Here is a 27,065-nt window from a genome sequence, read left to right on the forward strand (position 1 = left end):
AGAACTGACCTCCAGTCCGGTCCTCACCTTCTCCAGAAGACAAGTTTGTAGTATGTATGTCTTGCTCATTAAGTATTTGTTGAATGAATGAATGATTTTAAGGGGCAGAACTTAAAGCTCTTTTAAATAGGGAAAATCACCTTAAGTGTTACTCTTTAGACTACCCAGAAATACAGTTGGACAATTTCCGTTTTTCTGTGTTCTGATAGTCAAACGTATGTTATCAGTTTGTAGTAGAGTTTTATTTTTAATATTGTTTTAAAATATTTTCAAGCTTATGAGTTGTAAGAATAGTATGAAGAATTCCTATATCGATAGCTACATTTACCAATAGTTATTATTTTCCATACTTGGGTGTGTTCTCCCCCCCCCCCACACCCTGCATATAGTTGTTATTTTTCTGAACTTTTTTAGAATAAGTAGCAGGCATTATGCTCTTCACTACTGAATATTTTCAAGGTCTGTTTTCTAAGAACAAGAGCATTCTCTTACATGATCACAATATAGTTATTGAATTCAGAGAATTTAGCATTCATTGATGATAGTTCAATTGCCCCAGTGTCCCTGTAGGGGGAGGGAAAAAGGTTTTCCTCTCTGCTCTTCGTGGGTGGAGCCTGTGAATTAAAATCAATAACGGACAGATGAACAAGAGAAAAGATTTATCTTGTGTGCACCCTGGAGATTCACCCAAAGGAGTGGAAGCCCAAGGAAGTGGCTGGACTGGAGAGCTTCTGTACCATTTTACTAAAGGGCCATGTATTGTGGACAACTGAAAAGGCAAAGAAATGGGGGAGTTTGGGCTTTTAGAGGGTGGTAGGTTGTGGGAAGGTGAATAGATGACAGAAGACAGTAGGGGTTAGTAACGAGGTTTGTGCAGGTGCAAGTCAGGGGTGTCTTTAGTGGTAATTGTCATCTCCTCCTGCTGGTACTGGAGTGGGGACGAGGGACACTCACAAAAGCAACACTTGTGTCCTGCTTTTAGGCACAAAGGGAAAGGGCAGAGAATTTTTCCTGTATCTGCTATTTCTCTGTAGCCTTCAGCTCAGAATAACCCTTACGGCAGGGCGGCGTGTTTGCAGGCGGCCTGTTCTGCTCCCCCTTCAGCCCGGTCACGGCCTTCGCAGCGGCGTTCCTTCTCCGATACAGGGTTCAGTCCAGCAATGTGCATTGTGTGTAGTGGTCCTGTGTGTTCACTCTCTTAATCTGGAATCGCTGGGCAGCTTTCAGCTTTTATGACGGCTGACATTTTTGAGGAGCGCAAGCCAGTTGTTTTGTAAAATGCATCTCAGATTTGGTTTTGATGCTATCCCATGATTAGATTCCGGGTTCTCACTTGCGGCAAGAAAACTGCATAAATGATACTTCCTTCTCAGTTCATCACACTTAGGAGGTACATGTCAGGCTGTCCCAGTACTGATGAGGTCACTTTGGTGGAGGGTGGTGTCTGTCAGGTTTCCCCAGTGTGACTAGATCCGTTTTCGTGAGGATTTGCAGGGAATCTGTGCAGAGGGACTTTGAAGTGATGTAAATGTTCTTTTGTAAACTTCACCCAGTAGCCTTAGTGCCCATTAATGACTCTTGCCTCAGTTACTAACATGATGGTTAAAAATGGTGATTTGTCTATTGGTTCTCCTACATTTCTTAGTTGACATTGAATAGAATTTTTATCTGGATTTTAAACCTAATAAAACACTGTTTCTAAAATGAGTCTTTGGGTTTTCCCAGTTATATTGTTAACTTTGGAACCGTGCATTGTTGCTGAAACGTTTTCACGGTTTGTATCAGATCAGACTGCATTAATGCGGAAGACCATGTTGCAGCCTTTGGGAGTTCTGGGAGGGATGAGACTGGATGGGTGGGTATAGCCGGGCCGCTGTCAGAATTATCCTGCATCTCCGGGCCGCTGTCAGAATTATCCTGCATCTGACGCCTCTCTAGCTTGGCTGGCTTCGGATGAGCTCTGAACTTTTCTTTGTTGGAGAAGGGGGCGGTGATGGGGGTCTTAAACTTGTTAAAATAATTTGGGTTTTTTCAAGTCCTTTAAAAGTAAGAAATACCGAAATTGAATTTTGTATTTGACCTACAAAAAGTAAACATATGACTTGAAGGGTAGATCAGTAAGGTTTATACTGAATGTAGAATTAAATATCCGTATTTTTGGGTCTTTCCAGCTCTCCTTCAATTCTGTGTAAGTCAAATATGAGAGGTTTCCTTTGAAAAATCTTACAGTTTCCGGGGAAATAGAAGTAGTAATAGTATCTAATGTGGGACAGAAGATAAAGAAGAGTCCTGATCTGGGTGGTACAGATGGCCCCTGTGTGCTGCATGAGAGGGGAACCAAATAATAGAGGTTTTTAGGTTCTCGGGGGAAGGGAGGCCCTCGAGGCGGGGGCCCAGAAACAGAGGCTCATTTGAAGGTTGGGATATAGTTGTCACAGCTCTCTAGGGAAAGCAGATAACGTGAGTGGCTGGGGGTCTTGCACATAGCTGTAGTGTGGCGCTTTACAAACCCTTGCCTGGAACTTTTAAGGTGTTTGCTTTCCAGACTCCTCGTGTTCAGCAGTCTCTCAGACTCATTTTGTCTCAGGACTAACCTCTCTTTGGTATTAAAATATACATGCATTATATTGTGTTAGAACAGCCTAATGTAGAAAATTATGGCCTCTTTTCCTTCATGGATGTTCTTACAGGGCATATAAAAGATAGGCTAGAAGGTGGTCATGAATTGAGTACATTCTAGCATAGCAGTGTTTTTATTGAGTAAAGCACAGAAACGTGGAATCAAACACTAACCTTAACTGACCTTGAAAGTCGGTCGTTTATTAAGCGTTTGCCTCTCTTGAAACAAAACTGAAGGGTAAATGCCACTGTAGGTAACTCGAGGGGGAGGGATGATTCTGGCTGCCATTTTGGTATGTTGGAATGTTGTCTTTTTAGGAAGTATTCCAAGTACGTGGGCCATTGGCTGGCAGCCTAGAGATACTTTTTATACAGGGATTTTGATGGGTGATACTTGTTAAAATGCTGTTTGACCTGTATTCAGTTTCAGTTTTGGATAAATCTAATTTTAGGCATAATGACATTGAAGTATAAACATAATATGTTTGTTACAGATTTACAGAAACCCAGAAATTTATCTGGTTTGCAGAGTAGTACAAGAAAAGAAGGCTAATGAATTTGTGGTTTAAGTCATAGAAACTGGGGTAAGTTTTAACTACATCTGATGGCTTAAGGGAGTTTAAAAAATGCTTTTTTTTTTAAATTTGTTGTTTTCTTTGTTGTTTCGTTTGTTTTTAACCTAAAGCGAAATCATTGCTCTTTAGATGGATTTATTTAAGTCATGTCTACACCCAACATGGGGCTCAGACTCACAACCCTGAGATCAAGAGTTGCATGCCCCGTTGGCGGAGCTGGCCAGGTGCCCCCAGAATCATTTCTATCTAAACTATTGTCATCCTACAAGTTATCCTCAGTATGAAAGTTTGTTTTCCAGTTCTAAATGTAATAAATTGTTCAAATTGTAGGAAATTTTAGAATGCAGAAGAGTTTTAAGAAGAAAGGAATCGCTCATGGCAGTAATCCAGTCCCATCCTGAATTTCGGGCTGAATCTTCTCTCCATTCCTCCTTTTTTTAACTTGACTTAGTCATGGTCTTCTTGTAAATAAAAATGCTCTACTTTTTTTTTTTTTCCCCATTGTATGCCATACCGTAACCATTTTTGTTCAGTATAAGCTGCCATCATTTTTAATGGCTCAGTTGAATTGTATCATGTAAAATGAACCACAGTCCACCACACCGTCCCCTCATTTGGTATTAGACATGGGGCATTTTTTGCTATTTATAGATGGTAATGATGAGGAGAGCATTTCTGTATAAAGGTTTATGTGTGTGTGTGTGTGTGTGTGTGTGTATTAATATTTCAAGATAGATTAGTATGCAAGGATTGTAAATTAATAATGACAGATATAACAGTCAGGGAGCAAGAATTCCTGTCCTCTTCAAGGTCCTTGTAACTGGGCTGAGGCTCAAACTGGCTGAAAGAGATTAACAGGAGAAAATCAAATGTAATAGTGTAAGTACAGGGAAACCATGCGGACATGGACATTCCAAAGATGGGAGGGCATAGCGAGAGGTCTGTGGGTCATCCGGAACTAAGGGGAAAGGCAGAGAGTCTGGACCGCAGAGGAAAGGAAAGCACTTCACGGGGCCATGAGGAGAAGAGCAGATGTTTGGTGATTAGATGTTTGCTCTGCCTTACAGATGGGTCACTGAAATAAAATTGATCTATGCTAATAGCTCTTATTCCGGGAAAGACCCTTGATTTAGATTCTTTTATGTGCTTAATGGAAGGGCAGAAGTTTCTTTTGAGCCCACAGGGTCTCCTTGCCTTCAGCTCAAAAGAATCTCCGTGCCAAAGTGGCCCATCTCGGGGGCGGCCTATCCTTGGCCCCTACCTAACAAATAACAGTAAAAATGGAAGTATTTCTCTTGTACTGTGTATTTCATTTTCTGAAGATGCCGGTGCTTATATTCTTGAAATTATTATCCCTTTTCTTTTCTCTCTGGTCTTTCGATCCGGTTTTTCCACCTTAGTCTTTTCATAATCTATATTTACCAAATGGTAGTAGAGAAATCCTTGAAATACTTATTTTATATACCATGGGCATTTGGGTTATTTCCTTTCTTTTGGGGTATTTTTATATTCTCAGACTTTATCCATTTGATGATGATTTCTTTCACATCATGTAGCATTTCATTGTGTGAGAAATGGCTAAGTGAAGTAATGTTTTCAGTGATGTTTGTGGAGCCAGACAGAAGTAGGTATAGTATGCTTTTTTTTTTTAAGATTTTACTTATTTATTTGACAGACAGAGATCACAAGTAGGCAGCAGAGAGGCAGGCCTAGAGAGAGGGGGATGCTGAGCAGAGAGCCCTATGTGGGGCTCTATCCCAGGACCCTGGGATCATGACCCAAGCCGAAGGCAGAGGCTTTAACCCACTGAGCCACCCAGGCGCCCCTTGGTTTTTGCTTTTAAAGAGAACTAGTGGACACAAAGCTATTTAATTTTATTTCACACTGTTTACCGAATTTTGTGACTTAAATGTTTGATTTTCATTCTACTGTAAATTCATGATGACTAGGTAGCTCGTGGTTTGTGGTTTTCGGGTTCATCTGGTTAAAAATACTGTATAAAGTTTTGTATACTTTAAATGTATATGATAATGTGTTTCCTATGCCAAATCTTAGGATTAATAAAGTCTTAGGAATTGCCTGAAAACAAAGGTTTTGGATAGAGGTGGGAGTGTAGTTTTGTAAATACTACCATATATTGAGAGTTTTCTGTGTTGGGAGAACTTCTTTCTACCAAGCTTAACATACGTGATCTTACTGAGTTCTCTTGATAGCCCGGGGTTATTTAACAGGCAAGGAGACCTCCTTAGAGGTAGCTTGATAAGCCCTTGTCTTGACATTGGACCCTTTGCCTGTTTTTAGATGATTTTTAAATGAAAGATACTTAAAAAAAAAAAAAAAAAAAGGTTTGCTTTCCAGATCCCCGGTGGTCTTGCTCTGTGCCCCTTATCCATGGCGGGCCTCTCTGAGGGGTGACTGAGAAAGTACTAAGGGATGAGGACATCACCTTGGCTTCTGAAGGTAAAAACAGCTGAGATTCCTCCTGCTCCAACTTTAATTTAGAGAAGAGGCTGGTGGGAGTGATTTTAAACAACTTGGATCCTTTCTGTGTGCAGGTTCCTTCTTAATGTAGTTAAGTGTTTGCACACTTAGCTCCATCTTCCTTTTAAAAGCTTGTCTTCCTCCTGTAGCTGGGCAGCATATTCTAAGATTTCTCCAGTATTCAAATTCCAAGAAATGGAAATTTGTTATTTGGCATGGATTTTATTTGAGGATATAGTTTATGTCCTTTTATTTTATTTTATTATTATTTTTTAAGACCAGTCTTGAGGAAATAGAATTAAAAACAGAATATCCTCCCTGCCCCAGAAAACCTATCCACAGAGGTAGAGGGTATTGCTGGTAAGCGTGAAACCAGAGTGTGATATGCATCACAAGCTGTCCCCTGAGGAGACTCGGAAGATAGACAGAAACCTACTCTTTTGTATAGCTAATTGGTTAGACACTTGACACCCATGTTTTTCAAGGCAGAATTGCTCATTTCCTTGCATCTTTATGACCGGGGTGGGGGGGAGTCAAGTGACAAATTAGGCCCCTCTCTTCCCAGGAAACTGGGAGGTCAGGCATTGTCTTTCTCTATGATTCTGTTTCAGGCATGGCTTTCAGGTCCTTAGGGAGATGTTCCTGAGATGTGACACTGGCAAGAGGCTATTTAGCCTTTAAAAAGATTCACTTACATTTGGAGAAGATTGAGAAATTGTGAACAAAAGGAAGAGGGAAGGAGGCTTTTCCCTTTATTATTGCCCGGGAGAATCAAGCCTCTTATTTTTAATTTGCCTTTATGCCAGTAATTGTATTAACCTGTTTGCATGTATCGCCGAGGATTCCCTTAGTGATTTTAGGGTTGGTTGGTTAAAATAATGCCCTAGATTTCCATAGCATATTTGTTACTAGGACCTCTAAAGGCTTTTCAAACATTTCTTTTATTTGTTAGCTTACAGAAGTACTTTAGACGCTGTTTTAATGTCACGGTGTTACTGTTGTGTGTGTGTTTGTGTGTTTTGTCTTTTGCTCATGACGCGGGACTTTATAGTAGTCCTGCTTGGGCTTCATGGGAGTAGGACGGAAATCGTGGACGGTGATACGTGTAAAGTTAACAGTATCAGCATCTGTGACACGTAGTAATAAAAAGACTAAGTTGGGAGTTTTGTTGCCAGTTTTGGAAATGTGTACCAAGAAGCTCTAGATGCTTTTAGACGTAAGATAAGCAGGGTTAAGCTGTCTGTTGTTACAAGCCTTTGTCTGAAGGGCTACAGCTGCATACCGGATTTAGATGCTAATGTGGGTGAAGTCTGCTGGTTTGTGCTAAAACTCGGCTGAGTGGGATGTGGCGCGTCTTTTTCAGTTATCTGAAAGGGGCTTATCAGACAGGAGTTTGCATGTCTGTAATCGAAGTTACGGTCATCAGTTAAAATGAAAGAACTTGGCCTATTGATTCTGTATTCATGAACACATGAAATAAGTTGTCCTTGTACTTGGTGTGTTAACTCCCTGATGTATCTCTGTACAGAGTAGTCTCGGGAAATAATTCGGATAACTCAGCAGTAATTTTGTAATAGTGGAATTGCATTGATGTTTAAAGGAATATCAGTGTTCTTATTTTAGTTAGGGTGTTTCTAGAAAAGACGGGAACATGGATTGGAACAGTGTAGAGCGGGACACATCAGGCCTTGTGTTGGTGTCTTGAGTTTGCATCTGCCTAGGTGGCAGCGTAGGGTGGAATTAAGCCTCCAAGTAGGGAGGGAGCTTCAGAAATGCAGACTGACACCGGGAGAGGGAAGGTCTCCTCGCGTGGAACATGGTACTGACTTACATAGTGTTCAGGGACTTCGAAAGCCAGATTTTACTGGGGAAAATGTCACGTACTTTCAGGGATTCTCCCGTATAGCTCACCGGATTGTGCTAACAACTTAACAAACGTTTTCATTTGTATTAGAACATAATAAATACTAATTTTAAAGGCAGCTCTTTGAGACATGTACTATTTTCTTGACGCTTTTGGTAGAAAAATGAGTTATCGGGAATCCTATTCTGATAAGTTAAATGTGAAAATTTTGTCAAATAGGAATATTCTTAAAGTTGGTTTTTAAAAATGAGTTGTGTGTTCTAAAATACTCTCTCTGATTGCTTTTAGGTTACCTAGGGTATGAATTAATACAGACTTGGAAACTGAAAGAACTTAGAATCAGCATTTTGAGGTAAATATGTACATATTAAAATAGTGCTAAGGTTTCCCCATTCTGCTTTGTTAACCTTCTAGCAAATCAAACTTGTCTCTGAAGTGAGAAAGTGTAACCAGAGCATGTCCTTGTCCTCACGCGGTCTGGACGAGACGGAGATGCGTGTGATGGCTGCTCCCCCGGAGCTGCTGGTAGCGAAGCCGTCCAGGGTGTTGAGCACAAGCCTGAGCGGGGGTCCCAGCTGACCGGATCAGCACCTGGTGACTCAGTTCAGGTTTCTGGCTCAGGGCTTCACGCTCCCCTTCTCTCTGAACTGTAGTCTCGGAGGAGAACCACACTACATTTGTATGCATTTATAACAGTAGTGTTGAGCTCTGTTCTGCATTCTTTTATTCGCGAATGCATTCTGTAAAAGAGGCCATGGTATGGGTTTAACCGTGGCATTTTTTTTTTTAAAGATTTTATTTTATTTATTTGAGAGAGAGAGAGACAGTGAGAGAGAGAATGAGCGAGGAGAAGGTCAGAGAGCGAAGCAGACTCCCCATGGAGCTGGGAGCCTGATGTGGGACTCGATCCCGGGACTCCAGGATCACGCCCTGAGCCGGAGGCAGTCGTTTAACCAACTGCGCCACCCAAGCGTCCCTAACCGTGGCATTTTTAATTCCATCTTGAGACACTGAAATCACTGACCAGTTGCGTCCGTGTATCGAGTGATTGGGATTTCTCTGCCGAGTGCCTCTCCTGGTGATCTTTATTTCTTTCGTGTGTGTAAATTTAGGAAATAACACATGCTTGTCTTCTTTTTTTCCCCCATTGTCCTGGCACTATCTTTAGATTTCCCTGTATCCATTTGGAAATCTTTTCTTGGACTTGCCTCCAGCTTTTTCTCTCCCCCCCGATCTCTGGGAGTTAGGCGTGCGCTTGTCATAGCGCGTCCTCTCGTTCTGTGTTCAGAGAGCAACAACCCAGATGTCTTTTGTGTAAAATTTAATACAAAATAGTGGTCTTTTATTTAACTCCTCATGCCAATAGGGCTTTCTTATAAGATGTGTTTGTATTCTTGTTTAAGTGCAGGAATCTTACATTTGGCTATTTTTGCATTTATTTTTAGAGCAGAAGCTTGGGCATGCTGTGATTTTCCAATATCCGCTATCACAATGTCAAAGTGCAGTTCAGACAACAGCAACACAGAGCTCGCAAACATTAACACGGTAAATCTGTGACTTATCATATGCGGAGGACGAAGAGTGTTTATTCATGTGTTTTACTCCATTATTTCTGAGTGAATAATAGATGGAAATTACAAAACAGCCTCATGGATTTCATGAATGTAGGTTGGCCAGAAAGTTAAGATCTGTGATTGAAAACCAGTTGGGAGGAGTTGTCTATTGGCTCCGTGAAAGCTGCTCACCCGATAGTGAGTTCATCTGCGAGACTGCAGACTTCTGCTGACCAGCGGGGATTCAGAACTTCTCATTAAGACCGAGTTAAGGAAAAAAAAATCTATTTAAACATGTCAGAGAAAATAAAAATTGGCAAAATTGTAGATTTTTCTGTTTCCACATTATTGGATAACCTTTTCAATTTTTTCATCATGGATTTGTGTTTTCTAGGAATAGGAATAGGAAGTGTATCTCTGGGGCCAGCCACTATATATGAAATGAATGAGGATTAACTTAGCGGTTATGACATGATGGAGAAGTTCATTGAGGGTTCAGTCGCCATCCTCCACTGCCTTGCAGGTCCTCTCCGGCCCATCTCCTCACCCCGCCTCCACCCCGCCCTCCAATTGGGGAGGGCATGGATTTCCAAAACATAGAGAACTGGCTTTTGAACTGTGACCAGTCCACAGTTGTTGGGTGACACTCATGAATCTCTCGTTGAGTTCATCAGATACTTACGTAAATGCACGCACGTCGCGTTGTAGCAGGAGATTGAGGAGCTGCAGACAATGAGACGTGCATCTTGCTCTTAGGTAGCACATGCGCTGGAGAAGGATAAAGCATGTATGTGTGTGTCTCTCTGTGCATATATGTGCAAGATGACAAAATTTGAAAGGCGGACAGAAGCTCTTGGAAGCTTTTTTTTTTCCCCCCAAGATCTTATTTATTTGAGAGAGAGAATGAGCAGGAGGAGAGGCAGAGGGAGAAGCAGGCTCCCCTGCTGAGCAGGGAGCCAGACATGGGGCTCGATCCCGGGACCCTGAGATCATGGCCTGAGCTGAAGGCGGCCGCTCAGTTGACCCAGCCCCCTGCCCTGCCCTCTGATTGGAAGGTTTTTATGACACTTTTTATCCTGCATAGTTGCCCTGCTTGTTTGCCATGTTCTGGGTTTGGTTGGATACAGTATGACCCAAGTCATCCCCATGAGACCTACAGCTCCTGTACGCAAGGAAATCCCAGTCCAGCCGGTCATTTTTGTTTATTGACTTTTTAAAAGTCTTTATTTGGAAATAACTTCAAATGTACAGGCCAAGTTACAAGAGTAAGCATAGGACAAAGAACATGTGCTCTGCCCCATTCGCTTTGCACACCTCTGTGTGTGTGTGTGTGGTTTCTTTTTCTGACCCATCTGAGAATGAGCAGCATCCATCTCATGGCTCTTTACCCCAAGATGCTTTGGGGTGTATTTCTTAGGAATAAGGATACTTTCTTAACAGCCATAGCGCAGTTACCGGCTTCGCTGACCTGAACAGTTCCGTGAGGGGCTCTGTGATGCCCTTGATGGCATTGTCCTGTAGTACAGGACCAGTCGGAGATCGCTCGCTACATTTAGCTGTTGTGCCTCTTTGTAGTCTTCTTTAATTTGGACGACTTCTGTAGTTTTTCTTTATGTTTTATTCCTTTTTGAAGTCTATAGATTCTCTTTTAAAAAATGGACTATTTTTTTAAATAGTCTTTTTTAGACTGCCTCTCTGGAGCAATTAGTTGTTATTATTACTGCCGCTACCCCTGTGAGATGAAGTGGTGACAGCGGTGACAGTGGCTGGAGGAGGGGTGCTGCGGGTTCCTGGCTGTATGTGGTGTTGGAGGTGGAGGAAGAGGGATTTGGGGATTTGCATTGCTGCCTTCTTCCTATTTTATTCTCGCCAGCTGCGGGGACGTAGCCTTATTCCTGACACCTTTTACCATGTTTTAGATGGTCTTGGATTAGCATTTGGCTTGGACGAAAAGTGAGCTGGTCAGGCTTGAGCATGAATCATTCCAGACAGTGGGCAGCCTGTCGCAACGAAGATGCCGAGAGGTATCACCGGGCTGGAGGTCAGGTGGGAAGCGCCCGCTGTGTTGGCTGTGGGCCTCCAGAATGACCTGCTGTGTCTCCGGGGGGTAGGTGTGGTGGGTCTGACTTCGGGCTCTGTGCAGCCATGTGGAGTAAAAAGCTTGACTGATGAACCTGATAAACCTCATTGCTCCTTAATACCCACTTGGGTGTGTCTGTCCTCACCAGCCGCGTAGTAATTGAGATTGGTTTGAACAACGATGAGCTGGCGGGCGCCACCAGTGGGCCTGAGGAGTTGAGCAAAGTGAACGCCAAGTGTGGGGTAAAAACATGGCTGTTGGGCTTCGGTTGAGTAGACAAAGAGCACGTTGTGTCTGCGGGAGAATGGTAGCTGTCAGCGTGGACTCCAGAATGCTTGGCTTGCCGTCTCCCTCTGAGAAGGGTGACGAGGAAGGTTGTGCTGTCTGGTCCAGTGGCACCTGCCTCACGGAGGTCCTGGGCCGCCGCAGCCCTGGGCCCCCTGCCGCTGGCTTAGCATGGCGCTGCCGTTAGCTGGATGCTGAGTTGTCAGCTGAGCTGATCCCTGGAGTCGGACGTGGTATCGTGCCTGTGCCTAAAAGAGACTACACTTGAGACTCCTTGTTGAATCAGATGGGACAGCTTCGGTCACTCTGCTTTGTCACGGTTGTGCATTTCATGTGTCAGGAGAGTCAGAGGTTCATGTCAAGGAACAGAGTGGGCTTCTTTCCTTCCGGTTTCGCAGAGTGGTAGCAATGAGCGCTCCGAAGCAGGATGAGGGTGAAAACTTCCTTGAGGGGCAAGTAAATTCTGCTGGCAGTCAGAAGCTGATAGACTTTCATGGTGAGGTTTGAGACCTTAACCCTCTATCTGCAGGTTAGGAGAGACCCCTATTTAGTCTGTCATTTTACAGAATCAAATTTCTCGTTGGGAAAGCGTGCGTCAAACACAGAAAAGTGCTTACGTACCATGAAAAACTTACAGAATGGTGCATTGGCTTTAATTTATCTAGGACGTGTGTAATTTTAAAGGTACGTATTTAAATATTTGGTCAGTTGTGCCATTGTGATAGGCTGTCAATCGAGAAAAAGACCTTGTATGTTTATGGGCTATTGATAAAATGATAAAACATTGGCAGGCTTTTGAATCTTTCTTATGTGCAGGCACAGTGCGCAGTGATAAGCGCCCTCCATCCATTATCTCATAAGTTTATCAATAATGGCATCAAAGAATTGACAACGTTTGAAATGTATTTAAGCGCCTATCAACTGTGCTTCGTATGTACGTATATGTTTAAAAAGGCATCATGTTCATATTGTGTTTAAAGCTGTATGAGAAAAGGCATAGTTCTCTATCACTAAATATAGACACGGATTTTCTTCGTGGGCTCAAAGGATTCCGCTGTGTAACTGTACCACAATTTACATAGCTTGTGTTTTTGTTCATACATTCAAAGGTGTTTCTTGCTTTCAAGGAATAATGCAGCAATATATACCTGTGTACTTGTGTCTGTGTAGTCGCCTGGTTCTTTCAGATAAGTTTCTAGATGTAGAATTGCCGGGTTGGAGAGTGTGGAACACTTGACTTTTTAAAATGATCCTCTTAGATCAAGAAAAAACGAAAACAATTATAGGAAAAGTGTGAAAGGGTCCATAGGAATGATATGCTGATGTTTCTCTTGTTTCTGTGCTTTCTTTTGTCCTTACCCCTGCATGGTGGTGTAATGGTCTTCTTTTTCCCTTTTGTAGTAAGCTGTGCTAGAGCAGAAGGCAATGAAAGAAGCACTGGATGAGTGAAAAGCCTTGCTTTGCAGCCCCTCAGCATGGCAGGCCTGCAGCTCATGACCCCTGCCTCCTCACCAATGGGTCCTTTCTTTGGACTGCCATGGCAACAAGAAGCAATTCATGATAACATTTACACGCCAAGAAAATATCAGGTACTAATGAGAACACTAATACTGGAGCATTTTCACTAAAATGGAATAAATTAGCATATCGTTGACACGACTTATATAAAACCCTTTTACCTTTTCAAGCTCTCCTCCTCTGATTAATTTTCTCATTCCAGATAATTTTGTTTTTAATAGCCCTTTTCTTTTCTAACAGCTGCCGGGTAATTGATTTGATAGTTTTATTTGTGAACATCCTTATTTTTTTTTTCCCCTCTGAAAACCTCCCCGCTCCTTAATACCCACTTGGGTGTGTCCCCGCTCCTTAATACCCACTTGGGTGTGTCTGTCCTCACGAGCTGCGCAGGAATTGACATTGGTTTGAACAACCATGAGCTGGCGGGACCCCGGTTACTGTAAACTCAGTCATTCAGATTCTTGGGAAGTTTTCTGTCCCCCTGAAAAAATTGTTAAAGAAATTGTGGATGTCCTTCCTTGCATGTTTACACAACACAGCTGCACAGTCACAGACATTTTTTTAAAAAAAGATTTTATTTATTTATTTGACAGAGAAATCACAAGTAGAGAGGCAGGCAGAGAGAGAGGAGGAGGCAGGCTCCCTGCTGAGCAGAGAGCCCGATGTGGGACTCGATTCCAGGACCCTGAGATCATGACCTGAGCCGAAGGCAGAGGCTTTAGCCCACTGAGCCACGCAGGCGCCCCACAGTCACAGGCCCGTGATGACTCTTATGTACAGATACAGAAGGTCTGTTTCTTGGCAGATTCATCAGAGGGAGATTGTAGAAAACAGTGACGTTTCCTGGATTAAAAGAAAATCCGATTTTCCCAACCTCGTACTTCGGTAAGAAGTGTATAATCTTTTCCCCCCGCTGTATTTCTAGGTTGAACTGCTTGAAGCAGCTCTGGATCATAACACCATCGTCTGTTTAAACACTGGCTCAGGGAAGACGTTTATCGCAGTACTACTCACTAAAGAGCTGGCCTATCAGATCAGGGGAGACTTCAACAGAAATGGAAAAAGGACGGTGTTCTTGGTCAACTCTGGTAATAAAAAAATTATTTTATGAAATTGCGTGGAGGAAATTGCATGAGAGTTTATGGTGAAGCCCATTTTCTCTGTGGGCATTCAGTTAGATTATTCAAAGTATAGAGAGTTCGGAAATAATGTCTTTGTTGAAATTGTGGTAGCAGAGACATCCTTTTGACTTTTTTCTTAACTTTGTAGCAGGCCTCTTTTAAGTGTTAGCATTTTATTCTACGGGGGTTAGACTTCAGCTTTTTCCTCAAATGAATTGCATTATTTTTTTATAAAGATTTTTTTTAAATTTTTATTTATGTGACAGAAATCACAAGTAGGCAGAGAGGCAGGCAGAGAGAGAGGGGGAAGGCAGACTCCCTGCTGAGCACAGAGCCTGATGCCAGGCTCAATCCCAGGACCCTGAGATCATGACCTGAGCTGAAGGCAGAGGCTTTAACCCACTGAGCCACCCAGGCGCCGCATTAAATGTAATTGCATTTAATTCTGATTCTGCATTCTTTGCTTGAGTGACTTTTTGGAGCATCATCGAATCTAAGCCTTGGCAGTTATTTTTGCTCTTGATGTTTTAGCTTTGCAAAGTATGTCAAAGGGTGCTGGATTATGCGATCAGTAACTTTTTGATTTATGACTTTGCTATGCCAGTTACAGAAGGGAAGTTGGATGCTTCTTAAGAGTTAGATATTCAATAAGACTTTATGATACTGGTTTGTATGGGTTTGGCATTATGTATTAAGAGTAGCAGCTGCTCGTCGGGCGGGAGTATTACCCTGCTGCTGCTCTCCTTTTTTTTTTTTTAAAGATTGTTTCGGTGTGTGATGTTCTCATGTACTTTAAACATATATTTCTTAGTGAAATACATTTCTATTTCTTAGTGAAATGACCTGATTTTACTGAAGAAAACAGGAGGGTAGATCTGGAGTAGTTACCATTCTAACCTAGAAATTACATTCCTGGTTTGGGGAAAATCAGCCATAAATAAGGAAGTTGGTGAAAGGTTCTCTGAAGGGAATGACAGAGGGTGGGGTCTTGAATCTAGATCTAGTGAGTGCATTCTGGAGGATGAACTTGGAAACAGGATTTTAAATTGGCTACCTGAAAAATTGAGGGTTAGCTGTGACATATAGCAATAAAGATTTCCTTAGCTGTCTTAATCATTGGTAGCCTGGAGAGCCTCTTAGATACAATTTTTCATATTTATATGAAATATTATATTTGTCGTCAGCAAACCAGGTTGCTCAACAAGTGTCAGCTGTCAGAACGCATTCAGATCTCAAGGTTGGGGAATACTCAAACCTAGAAGTAAACGCATCTTGGACAAAAGAGAAATGGAACCAAGAGTTTGCTAAGCACCAGGTGAGACTCCTAGAGAAATTTCATTTTTCAGATCCCTGCAGATCCTTGGCTTCATTCGTGAGATCATCTGTAACCTCAAAAACTGTACTTTCCTGTACTGCCCTGTACTTTGTCAGCCTAAAATCTAGCCCTTACATCCTCTTTGTCTTACTTTATAGAAGAGAATCAGCTCTATACTGTGATTTACTTGTTTGAAAAAATGCAATTTCTGGTGACCTATTTCCTACTTGTAGATAACCTGCTTTTCAGAAAATTTATGCTTGAGTTGAAGGTCTTGAAACTGGAGGCATTTCTTGGTTGAGATCTCTGGGTCTTTGAGAGACTTCCTCTCAGTGACCCGTTTCTGTGGAGGCGGCACGAGTTGAGCTACTCTTGGGTGTCGGTGGGTGACGGGGTTAGGAGGGGCTTCCTCACCAGTCGGGAGCTGTCCACAAGGACGAGTGTGTCTCACCTGTGGGGCTGAGCCCTCATCCATAAAACAGTTAAATGTCTGCATGGTGATGAGTGACGACACTATAAAAGAATATTGAGTCCGCACCTTCATCCAGAAAATCTCCATTTAATGGGAAAAAAGAGGAAAACATGGTGAATTGTTTTGTGAGTTGATTAAACTGATAGGTCTTATCAGTCAAAGTATGGCTGTGGGACCCTAAAAACCTGAAGTAGACTTAGTAGAGTTATCGTTAACAACATGGTCTCTGTTATCAAGGATTTTTTTTCTCATAATCTCTTCCTGTATATTTTCAAAATTCTGCTTCTTGACTCCGAAGTGTAAGCCTCCATACATTTTGATTTTGTTTTGACTAATGAATTTCTGAATTCTCACCCAAATATAATGTTTCCGTAATCTGATTTAGTCTAAGTGTATCCAGGCTGGTGAAGGGCACATTTTTATGCTGATGCCATTTTCTTTTAGGTTCTCGTTATGACTTGCTCTGTCGCCTTGAATGTTTTGAAAAATGGTTACTTATCACTGTCAGACATTAACCTTTTGGTGTTTGATGAGTGTCATCTTGCAATCCTAGACCACCCCTACCGAGAAATTATGAAGGTAAAATTTTAGATTTTATCAGTCTTAATTCAAGTCAAATTACTGAGCTTAAGGAGTGTTTTTATATATCAAAAGCTGTAATATTAGTTACCAGATTGGGGAACTTCGTTCCCTATATATGAATGAATGAATATTAAATTAATTTTTACTTAAGTCTATGATAATGAAATATCATAAGTAACCTACAATAAATCTAAATCTAGAATAAAATTTTTGAAATGATACAAATAAAGTACATGATCTGTGATAAATTAATGATCTAATCTCTCATAGCATGTTTAAATGAGCCTTTTTGACAAGCAGGTCTTTTAAATAAGCTAAAGTAACTCCGTAAGTCATATTTTTAGTATCCGTCCATCTTCTCGACGTGTGTTAACACAGCAGTTCTCTTGTTCCAGCCTTGCAGAATGAATTACTGACTGTCAGTATCTTTTGTTGTGTTAGCTCTGTGAAAATTGTCCGTCGTGTCCTCGTATTTTGGGCCTGACTGCTTCCATTTTAAATGGGAAATGCGATCCTGAGGAATTGGAAGAAAAGATTCAGAAACTGGAGAAAATTCTGAAGAGTAATGCCGAAACCGCAACTGACCTGGTGGTCTTGGACAGGTAGGCACTGGGGCTCGCCGGCCTGCCCGTGGCCAGCACCCAGCTCTGCCCTTGTCCCTCTGTAGGCTCTCCTGGCCGGCGCCCGTTCAGGTGAACAGAGCAAGTGAGTTGGAGAATTCTGTCAGGACGGTTGCCCAAGAGGGCAAGGACCTAACCTTGTGTTCACAGAGACCAGTGGATGGAGGGGTTTCTTCACTCCAAGAGAAGGTTGTAGAAGCGTGGGCCCCAACTGTTTGTGGACATTGACGAGGACCTGGAACTCAGACAGGAAATTGGTGTTCTTTTCTGTCCATGTGTGCTTGGTTGTTCCCACCTAAGTGTCCCATGGGATCCTGTGAAAGAGCACTCCTTTACTGGCAGAATTCAGTATTTTACAATATGTTTTAAAATGATTGGAAACACCCTGTAGTGTGGAAAATGGGTGTGAGTGTCTGAGAAAGCTATGTGTGCTTTCCAGGTTCGTGTCTTGTTTCGAGTTGCAGTAGAATGCGCACACATGCACACATTGACTTGAGTTGGTGGAAAGGAGCCTAAAGAAGTTCGGTTTTTAAATCAATATAATTCAGTTCATAGTCAAGTATCCTTATTAGACATGGCCTTCAGCAGGGCTAAAGATGATCAGGTGGTGGCTCTTAGAACACTCACAACTAGAGGAGCTGATTTCTGAGGATGTGGACTTCAGTCAGTCCGGGCTTTGAAGCTTTGAAGCCGCTAACTGGAGGCCACTAACCAAAGCCACTGAGGGGGCATCTTATGGTCTCCCAGACCCTAGAACATGGCGTGGACAGTGGTTTCAGGGGATCCTTTGATGATCAGTCTCATTAAAAATGGCGATGTGCCTGCCACATCGCCATTTAGAAGAGATCTCTTCTATTAAAAAATAGAAGCTTGGGGAAAGTTCTCTTTGTAGAATGAGATGAAAAGGAAGGTTTCAGATTCATGGAACTTCAGGATTCCAATGCCGTAGGATGAACAAATCTCAGCACCTTTTGGACATATTGTTTTTGACTTCTGGAGCCTAAATGATCTGAGGTGGAGGTAAAAGGCTTTACTTCTGCTTTTATCTGCCCCGATTTAGATTGGTGGGCTTGGACACTTGAAGTTTTCAGAAGTAGGTGTGTTAGAGCATTTAAGTAAAACTGTTAAGTGATCTGTTAAATCTGATACTTCCTAGTTTTCTAAGCGTGACTCTCTGGTTAAGTATAAATGCTGACTGAAAATAATGTGAACTGTAGTAGTTAAGTATGTCTTTATTAATCATTATTAGTGCTTTTAAGACTACTATGTGCTGTTCTGGTTGTCATATTTTATGAAAGGCATAAGCAATCCAAGGATGATACCATAACTGGTTGAAAATTAGGTGACCTTTCCTTACGAGGATACCTTAAAAACACAGTAAAACAGAACTGACATTTGCAAATGCCAAAAATTTCAAATAGTATGGAAGTGGATAGATTAAATGATAACAGCCTTACCTCTAGGATCTGCCCCCTCATCCCTGTTTCTGCTTCCAAGAAGTAATCATTGTGTTGTTTGAGTTTCTTGATGCCCAAGAAGGCAGAAGTCGAAAGTCTAAACTTAAAAACTAAAACAGAAACCTTGAGAGAATAAGGTAATGACAAGATCCACAGAAGTCTCTGAATGTCAGGCTTAGGCAGTCGTACCTTGAGCCCTTCCAAGTGAGCACAGGTGCAGATAAAAGTGAGGACCCCATTAGGAAGACTTCTGCTAGCCTGCCCATGATCGCAAGGCGTAGGCATGTCATAATGGATCATCGTGCTATAGTGAGTTTCCGGTGCCAGTGACAATTTCTGTTTCCCCTGTTAAAGATACACTTCTCAACCGTGTGAGATCGTGGTAGACTGTGGGCCATTTACGGACAGAAGTGGCCTCTATGGCAGACTGCTGGTGGAGCTAGAGGAAGCACTTAACTTTATCAATGACTGTAACGTATCTGTGCATTCGAAGGAAAGAGATTCTACTTTAATTTCTAAACAGGTAAGCATGTACAAGTAAGTAGAGAAAACAAAATAAAAGGCTTTTGTTTATTTTATTTTATTTTTGAAGTTTATTTATTTGACAGAGACACAGCAAGAGAGGGAACACAAGCAGGGGGACTGGGAGAGGGGGAAGCAGTCTCCCCGCTGAGCAGGGAGCTCGATGCGGGGCTCGATCCCAGGACCCTGGGATCACGATCCGAACTGAAGGCAGACACTTAACGACAGAGCCACCCAGGCACCCCTGTTTCTTTTTAATATCGAAACGAAACCATGTTTCTAATGAGGCTATTAAGTATGTTTTAATTTAAGGCCTTATCTTCTTATCTCTTTGAATATTTCTCATTGAACAAAGCATATTGGGTTGAGTTTATGGTTAGCTAACAGATTATTAAATATAGACCTCCCTGACTTACGGGATGGATTGGGGTTCATATCCTGAGTCGGTCCCTGCTGAGCACTCGGACTGAGCGAATATGCCGTGTGTAACTGGGGAGGAGTCTGTCCTTCCTGAGTGGCCCGGCTTCGGGAGGAGGTGCCTTAGATCAGTGGTCCTCAAAGTGTGGCCTCCAATGCAGCCGTGTCCCTGTTCCCCCTGTTTGAACTTGTTTGAAAAGCAGATTGGAGTCCCATCCTTCACCTGCTAGAGCCCTGGTGGAGGGGTGCGGCTTTCTGAGAGTTGACAAGTACGCCAGTTATCCCAATGCGTTAAAATTTGAGACCCACCGTCCGAGGACTTTGCAGCCATTTGTGAATAAGACTGAATCTGGGGCACCAGGGTGGCTCAATTGGTTAAGTGACTGCCTTTGGCTCAGGTCATGATCCTGCAATCCCAGGATCGAGTCCCACATTGGGCTCCCTGCTCAGCAGGGAGTCTGCTGCTCCCTCTGACCTCTCTCCTCTCTCACTCTCTCTCTTTCTCCCCCGCCCCATAAATAAATAAATAAATCTTAAAAAAAAAAAGACTGTTGAATCTGAGTCTCCGTTTCTTTCTTGATGATTTGCTCTGGAGGAGCAATGCCTAGACTCTCTCGATCCTTGATTTCTCATTAAGTCTGTGTTGCACCCGGTTTGTCTTTTACTTGCCTGTGGAGCTGACAGTTCCTCGGTTACAGCCTGGCTGTGGATTTACGTTCTGCTCGGAGCTAGACTTGTAAGATGTAGCACGCCACGTGCAAGGTGCAAGGACGCCTACAGTAAGATACAGTGAGACCTAAATGAAGTCACTTCTTTGATACCTAAAATAAAATTGCTCTGCTACATAATTCCTTGCGTATTTACTTGGAAGTAAATGACTCATTTCTACTTGTAACTATTGATAGACCTTAAATTAAATTTTATTAACCCTATACAGTTGCATCTTTTATTTTCTATTATTATTTTTTCCTGGGGAAAACAAAAGGATGGTTCCGGGCATACACACACACACACCACACACACACACACACACACACACATACATATACATATATATACACGTATGCATGCATATATATGTATGAAAAAGTAGAGATTGAAAAGACCACTGGCTCTTACCCGCCCCCGAACTTGAGGAATTGACCTCAGTATTTATGCTAGCGGGGAACATTTATTTTGAAGGTGCGGATGGAAGACAGCTTAAATGCCAGTTACACATCGTATGAAAATGCTGCCTGATTACTGTTCAGCATTTGGCTCTTTACTTTTTTTGTAGATCCTCTCAGACTGCCGCGCAGTGTTGGTGGTTCTGGGCCCCTGGTGTGCAGATAAAGTCGCTGGAATGATGGTAAGAGAATTGCAGAAATACATCAAGCACGAGCAGGAGGAGCTGCACAGGAAATTTCTCTTGTTTACAGACACCTTCCTGAGGAAAATACACGCTCTGTGTGAGGAGCACTTCTCTCCTGCCTCACTCGACCTGAAATTTGTGACTCCTAAAGTAATAAAACTCCTTGAAATCTTACGCAAATACAAACCGTACGAGCGGCAGCAGTTTGAGAGTGTTGAGTGGTACAATAATCGGAATCAGGATAATTACGTGTCTTGGAGTGATTCTGAGGATGATGATGAGGATGAAGAAATTGAAGAAAAGGAAAAGCCGGAGACAAATTTTCCTTCTCCGTTTACCAATATTTTATGCGGAATCATTTTTGTGGAAAGAAGATACACAGCTGTTGTCTTAAACAGGTAAATCTCTTAAGATTAACGGACATCCTTTCCCCTAGGAGAATAGGGCAGCGTTTGGTTCTGTGAAGTACTGTGCTGTAATAATAGCTTTGAACCTGGCAGAAGGCTTAGGTGAGCGTCCTCTGTTCGGCACCACTGTAATTCGCCGTCACGCTGTGCGGGAGGGAATCTTCAGGGAGGACATTTGTGGGACTGGAGCTTTCCCGAAAGGCTAGATTTGACGGGACCTGGGATATTTTTTTTTTTTTTTTCCTTAAAGGTGGATAATCTATTCTAATACATTTAAAATAGAGAGTAAGTGTAGAAAGATGAAGTTATATTAAGGGAAAGCAGTTGTTGTTTTGTTTTGCTTTTTTTTTGGATTCAGTTCATATGCGGTTCATCTGTGACTGTGTGTTAGGCATTGTGTTGAGCCATTTCACACCAAGCTTTCTCCTTCAGGTAATCTTAGGATAAATTTTACGTAGGAATTATTGTGGCTGTCTTTGTTGTTGTTGTTAACTTTTTTTTATCTTAACCAATATTGATTCAGGTTTTGCAAGTCCAAAGTGGAAAAAGTTGGGAACAGTTGGGTTTGTGTTTTGGGTTGGTTCATAGACTATATATTAAAATTTTCTGAATCAGAAGAAAATAAGAAGGTTAGGGAAGAATTCAGAGAATCCTGGCAAAAGAGGACAGTTCCTCCAAGCTAGGCTGTGGATTTCCATGTCCACCTGCTTCTTTAGTAGAAGTTGATTTTTCCAGAGCACAGACCCGGCCAAAGAGCTGTACTCCCAGATTTGTGTCACATGGTCAGGGGATGCATGGTTCTTCTGGTGTGTGTACAGATGCTGTGGTATATAAGGCCACAGAGGGTCCTCAGTTTGTCCTTTAGACAATGATCTGTTTCTCTGTGAGATCCATTAATTGGCCAGAGTTGATCTCTATGCGCCAGTTGTGCACAGAGTGATCTCTGAGGAGAAATTCAGCTTTGGTTCCTGTGGTAATTTGGGATTTTTTTTTTTTTTTTCTTTTCCTAAACTGCTTCTGACTGTTTGGGGGCTTTGAAAACTTACTGGAGTTATGAGAAATTGGACTCTGGGGTAGTCATCTGGCAGTTTTTAGTCTGGTAATTTTCATAGTCATTGGGCCTGATCCCTATGATGAATACAAAGTAAAATGACTTTAGGTAGTGAATTACATTGGAATCAGAAGTTTAAGGTTGGAAAGGGACTCATTGACTATCTAATCCAGCCCACTTATTTTTATGAAAAAAAGAGAAAGGGCCTCAGGAGGAAAAGTGATTTGCTCTGAGTTAAATTGCTAGGCAGTGGCAGAGACAATTCTAGAATCCTGATATCCTACATCCTAGTTTCCAGGTCCTTCTGCAGTCATAGTGCCCCTGCGCGTCAGAGAACACAAAAAACCTGTGCGGAAGACAGCCAGGAGACAGACCAGGGAGAGCCTGACCGTCAGGATTATTTCTTAGAATGAGGGAAAAGGCATTTCAGGGGTCAGAGAAGTTTAATATCAGCACAGTTCCCAGCCTCGTTATAGACATGCTCCCTGCCCCCATACAGAATGGTTTAAGAATCAAATACATCTTATGGTGCTTAGAAAGAAGAAATGGTGTATTAACTTCTTTTTCCTCTTCTCTACATGCATTCTTAAATGTAGAGATGTGCCAGTTTTCATGGCACGAATATTAGCCTGAAAATCTTTATCAAAAACCAATCAGTTATTTCCTGTTGACTTTGAGGATCAGATTAATTGTGATCAACTTTCATAAAATGGGGCTGGAATTTAGTGTTGGATGATGAATCAAGAGCGGTTTGAGGGTTGACTTTATGGGCAGCTAATTAAATATACAATAGAAGTCTTGTTCCAGTAGGCTTTTTAATAAGCTTAGAAAAACTTCCTGAAATCCAGAGTCTTTCCTTCCATCAGTTTAATAGGAGGAAAACCCCTCAGTGAACAGTTTCATGGGAATCTGAGCTATTGTGATACATGGGCAGTTTTGTCCTCTCCTAATTAAAAAAAATAAATCATAGCTACTTCTGTAAATAATGTAGCTATGTGTACAGTCTTATATTTATAGTGTTCCCTTTTGCCCTATGTATGTAGGGCTTTATGGTTTATAACTTACCTTTAGATACCTTTTTAAGTCTTAAACAACACTCCATGAGGGAGGAAGGCACATGTTTTCACTCTTTTCCAGACGTGGAAGCCAAGACTCAGTTTGTGACCCACCCCAAATCACACAGATATCCAGAGGCAGAAAAGGGTTTTTGGTCTCCCGAGTCTGGTGCTCTTTTTTCACTGTGTGTGTGCGACAAGCCTGGGTTCAGCACCTCTGTGTACCCGTCCCCCTCTATTCGCCTCCTGACTTTGTTTACAGCAAAGTTGCAGAGAGAGTAGAGCGCTCCACTGTCTACCTCTACCTTGTGGGGCTTCCTCCGCCTGTTAACATCGTGTGTCCCTCCGTTACAACCAGGAGACTGACTTCAGTGTGTCCCTGTTACCCAGGCTTCAGGCTGTATTTGCATGTGTCCCTTTTCCCCTTACTGTCGTCCTCTTAGTCCCGGGTGTCCTGTTTTGTCTCGTGGTTGCGTGTCTTTGATCTCCTCTGGGCTTCTGTGTTTTCTGGTTTTCCTTGGGTTTGATGCCCTCCACGGTTTAGAGGCATACTGGTCAGGTATTCTGTAGAATGGCTCTCAGTTTGGACTGATGTTTTTCTCAGGATTAAAACAGGGTTTTAGGATGGAAGAACACCGCAGGGAGGAAGTGCCTTTCTCGTCACATTCCGTCCGGGGGCCTCGTGGTCTGGATGTGAGACATCACTGCTTGTGGGATACTTGATCACATGGCGTTTGCCAGCCTTCTCCGCTGGGATGTTGTTACTGTGGCCTTCCTCACTTTCTTCTCTGGAAGCAGATCACCAAGTGCAGCGCGTCCCGGGAGGGAGGGCTTGAGCACCATTCCTGGAGGGAGGGGTATTTACGTTATCATTGGAGTTCTCCTGCAAGGACAGCTGCCTCTTTGATCTCATTTATTGATATTTATTGACTTACATTTGCTTATTTTACACTTGGGTTATAATCTGGTAGTAGGTGATTTATTCTGTTCACATTGTTCCACTCTGGGCCATGGGGCTGGCGGGGGGCGGAGGGGAGGTGCTCTTTGAGGTTAGCTCTGTGTCCCTTGGCCCCTCATTCTGGATTTTTTTTTTTTTTTAAATCTTTTGGAGCATTTCCTGACTTTCTAGCCCTAGTAGATGCTCCAGGCTCTCGTATTTTTGTTGCTCCAGCTGTAGAATCAGCCATTTCTCTAAGGAGCCCTTGTTCCTTTCATGTCAACCCTCTTTTGTAAATGTCTATTTTGTGAAAGGTTTTTTTTTTTAACTTCTCAGGGTCTTCATTTGTAAAGTAGTGATAGTCTCTGTCTCTTCACAACAAAATGGCTGTTTTATCACCGGATTCAGTAGGTGCTATTTTCTTACGGGCTTTATGCACACATTTGGGGCATACGGGATCCGTGTACTGTAACTATCAGTGATAGTTTTTCTGGTGAGATCACAGAGGAATTACATTTGATTTTCTCACGTTGATAAGGATGTACAAGGAGTAAGGATACTATTAAAAGCTGTTGTTGATAATGTGTTTAGTACCTGGCAGACATTTCAAATGATGTGTTTGTTTCTTTGAATTTGTTTCCCCTTATGACTGTCTGTGTAAACTATTACATTTAGTCAAATTCCGGTTCCCTGTGGTACATCTCCTAGTTCGGCGTCCGTATCTGCTGTGTCCGGCGTAGCTGGGGAGGCCATGCGCGCGCACCCCACGATCTGGGCCCTGCCGCCAGCTGAGCAAGCGAGCTACAGAGATCGAGGGTGAACATCCAGACGCTCTTACTTTGGACAGCGGGCTCTGTCTCCTGAATATAATATGATTGAATCTTGAATTTGAATGCTTTTTGGTTTCATTTTCTTTGTAGATTTTCGTGGAATTTTTCTAAAATTTCTAAAAATGCTGGTCTCTGATGGATTTAAAATTAGAAAAAAAAAGGAAAAAGTGGTTCTAGCTGCTGATACTTTCAGAGCCCTGTGCACAGGAGATCAGCCGGGTTTGTCAAATCGCTTGCTGGTGGAGTTGTTCACATAAACTCAGTGTAAAAGTCAAAAGAAACAAGTAAGACTTTGTCCTGTCAGTTCAGGGTACCGGGAAATCTAGAAGCAGTTTCTGTTACTCGCTTGTAAGCCCCAGGACCACTGTAGACGTTGTTGTTTCTCTGGAAGCCTATGGCTTTGTCTGAGGACTGTGGTTAGACATCCCTTAATTTATCAGAAAAAGGCATTTTTTTTCTCTAAACATCACCAGCATGGGTATATAGCATTTAATTACTGCTTACAAGACATTTGGTTTGTTAATGTGCATATTGTCTCTTCTCTGCAGTATTGATGTGAGTTTCATTAAGGGGAAATGCATTTACTCTTAGTGCTTCTGCTTCTTACTTAATTGAAATCTGCTAGATTGATCATTTTGGCAAAGTAAAACACATTCTTTGCCTAATTGAACTAATTAATTTGCCTAATGCTTGCCATGAAATGCATTTTTTTAAGCCTCTGTTATATTCACATTGATGCTTATTTTCAAAAACTCACATTTGGAAGTACATACTTCTAAGATAATTTCATAATTTAGACTTTGGGGCATGTGGTGGTTTTTTTTTTTTTTTGCATGTAACATTGCTTTCTGCTACTGACGTCATGTTTTATTTTAATAACTAAACAAACTTGGAACATATTAAGAAAGTTCCTGATTCTGAACATTTTAAGTATTTGAATGTAGAACAGACTCTTAAACTAATCTAGACATGCAAGTGTTTGGGTGATTTGGAGGCAGGAAGATATTCTAGATGGCCATTCAAGGTTTCTTCCAACTCTTTGATATTAGTCTGTTTCATGTATTTAAAAAAAAAAAAAAAAAAGAACGGTTTGACTTAAAAATGCAATTTTCTATTAGGAATTTATACTATGCGTATGACTTCAGAAGAACCATCTGGAATCACTTATGTCAGGTGTGGAACCATTTATCCTGTGTGCTGAGTTTTTGAATGTGGATATTTCCAAAATAGCTGTAATGGCAACGCTAACTGTTAACCTTCTGTCCCCGTGTAATGTGATCCCATCCTGTAGCTCTTTTCCATTTCTTAGCTAGAAGGCTAGCTTTAGGTTACTCACGTTCTGGATTAATACAGAAGAACAGGCAGGAAGAGGGATGAGCTGGGAAGCTTCTCTTTCATGACAGAATGGGATGGGGACTCTGGCATTGCCCTGGTCGGCGGCCTGGGGGCAGGAAAGCCTTGGAAATGGAGGTGCTTCCCAGTAGACAGGCATTTCTTGCCCTGAGCTCTGCGTCTCTTGACAAAAAGGGCATCGGAGCAAGACTAAAAGAAATAACGGTGCTATTTTCCCCACACGGCAGGAGCTCTCTTCGTCCATGTAGCAGGGGAATGAGTTTCCCTTGCTGTAGAGTCGCCCCTTGGCATTGGGTGTTGGTACTCACACTGTATAAACTTGGCTGTGGAGACAAGGACGGCAACGGCCGCCCCAAGTTGTGTGTGTGTGGAGAGAAGTGCAGTGAGCTGCAGAGAAGTGTGTGGCTTTTTCATGATAGATCCTGGCTTGAAACCAAGGTATATGAGGAGTCCGTGTTTCTCGCTGCCTTGCTCTGTCCCCTACAGGGCCACGTTTCTAATAAGAAACGGCCAAATTAGACAGTTTGCAGTACTGTGACCATTTTGTTTGTCAGTATAAATCAGCCCTCTATCTGGGGTTGTGAGTGTTTGGTCCACAGA

At 42.2% G+C, this 27,065-nt stretch overlaps 1 protein-coding gene across 2 annotated transcripts in view; it reads left to right on the top strand.

Moving 5' to 3' along the window:
- DICER1 (dicer 1, ribonuclease III) overlaps positions 1–27,065 on the top strand; it is a 72,804-nt gene that overhangs the window by 13,930 nt on the left and 31,809 nt on the right. The window contains exons 2-10 of one of the 2 annotated variants that reach the window (XM_044231365.1): positions 7,828–7,891; positions 8,985–9,084; positions 12,859–13,046; positions 13,901–14,063; positions 15,281–15,411; positions 16,328–16,462; positions 16,907–17,067; positions 18,897–19,065; positions 20,758–21,230. In XM_044231365.1, coding sequence (XP_044087300.1) covers positions 12,933–13,046; positions 13,901–14,063; positions 15,281–15,411; positions 16,328–16,462; positions 16,907–17,067; positions 18,897–19,065; positions 20,758–21,230 — 1,346 coding nt within the window. In that variant the 5' untranslated portion in view covers positions 7,828–7,891; positions 8,985–9,084; positions 12,859–12,932. The remainder of the gene's footprint in view (positions 1–7,827; positions 7,892–8,984; positions 9,085–12,858; positions 13,047–13,900; positions 14,064–15,280; positions 15,412–16,327; positions 16,463–16,906; positions 17,068–18,896; positions 19,066–20,757; positions 21,231–27,065) is intronic. The other variant, XM_044231366.1, reaches the window with a different exon arrangement.

The sequence above is a fragment of the Neovison vison genome, chromosome 13, assembly GCF_020171115.1.
Source record: "Neovison vison isolate M4711 chromosome 13, ASM_NN_V1, whole genome shotgun sequence".
NCBI classification, from domain to species: Eukaryota; Metazoa; Chordata; class Mammalia; order Carnivora; family Mustelidae; genus Neogale; species Neogale vison.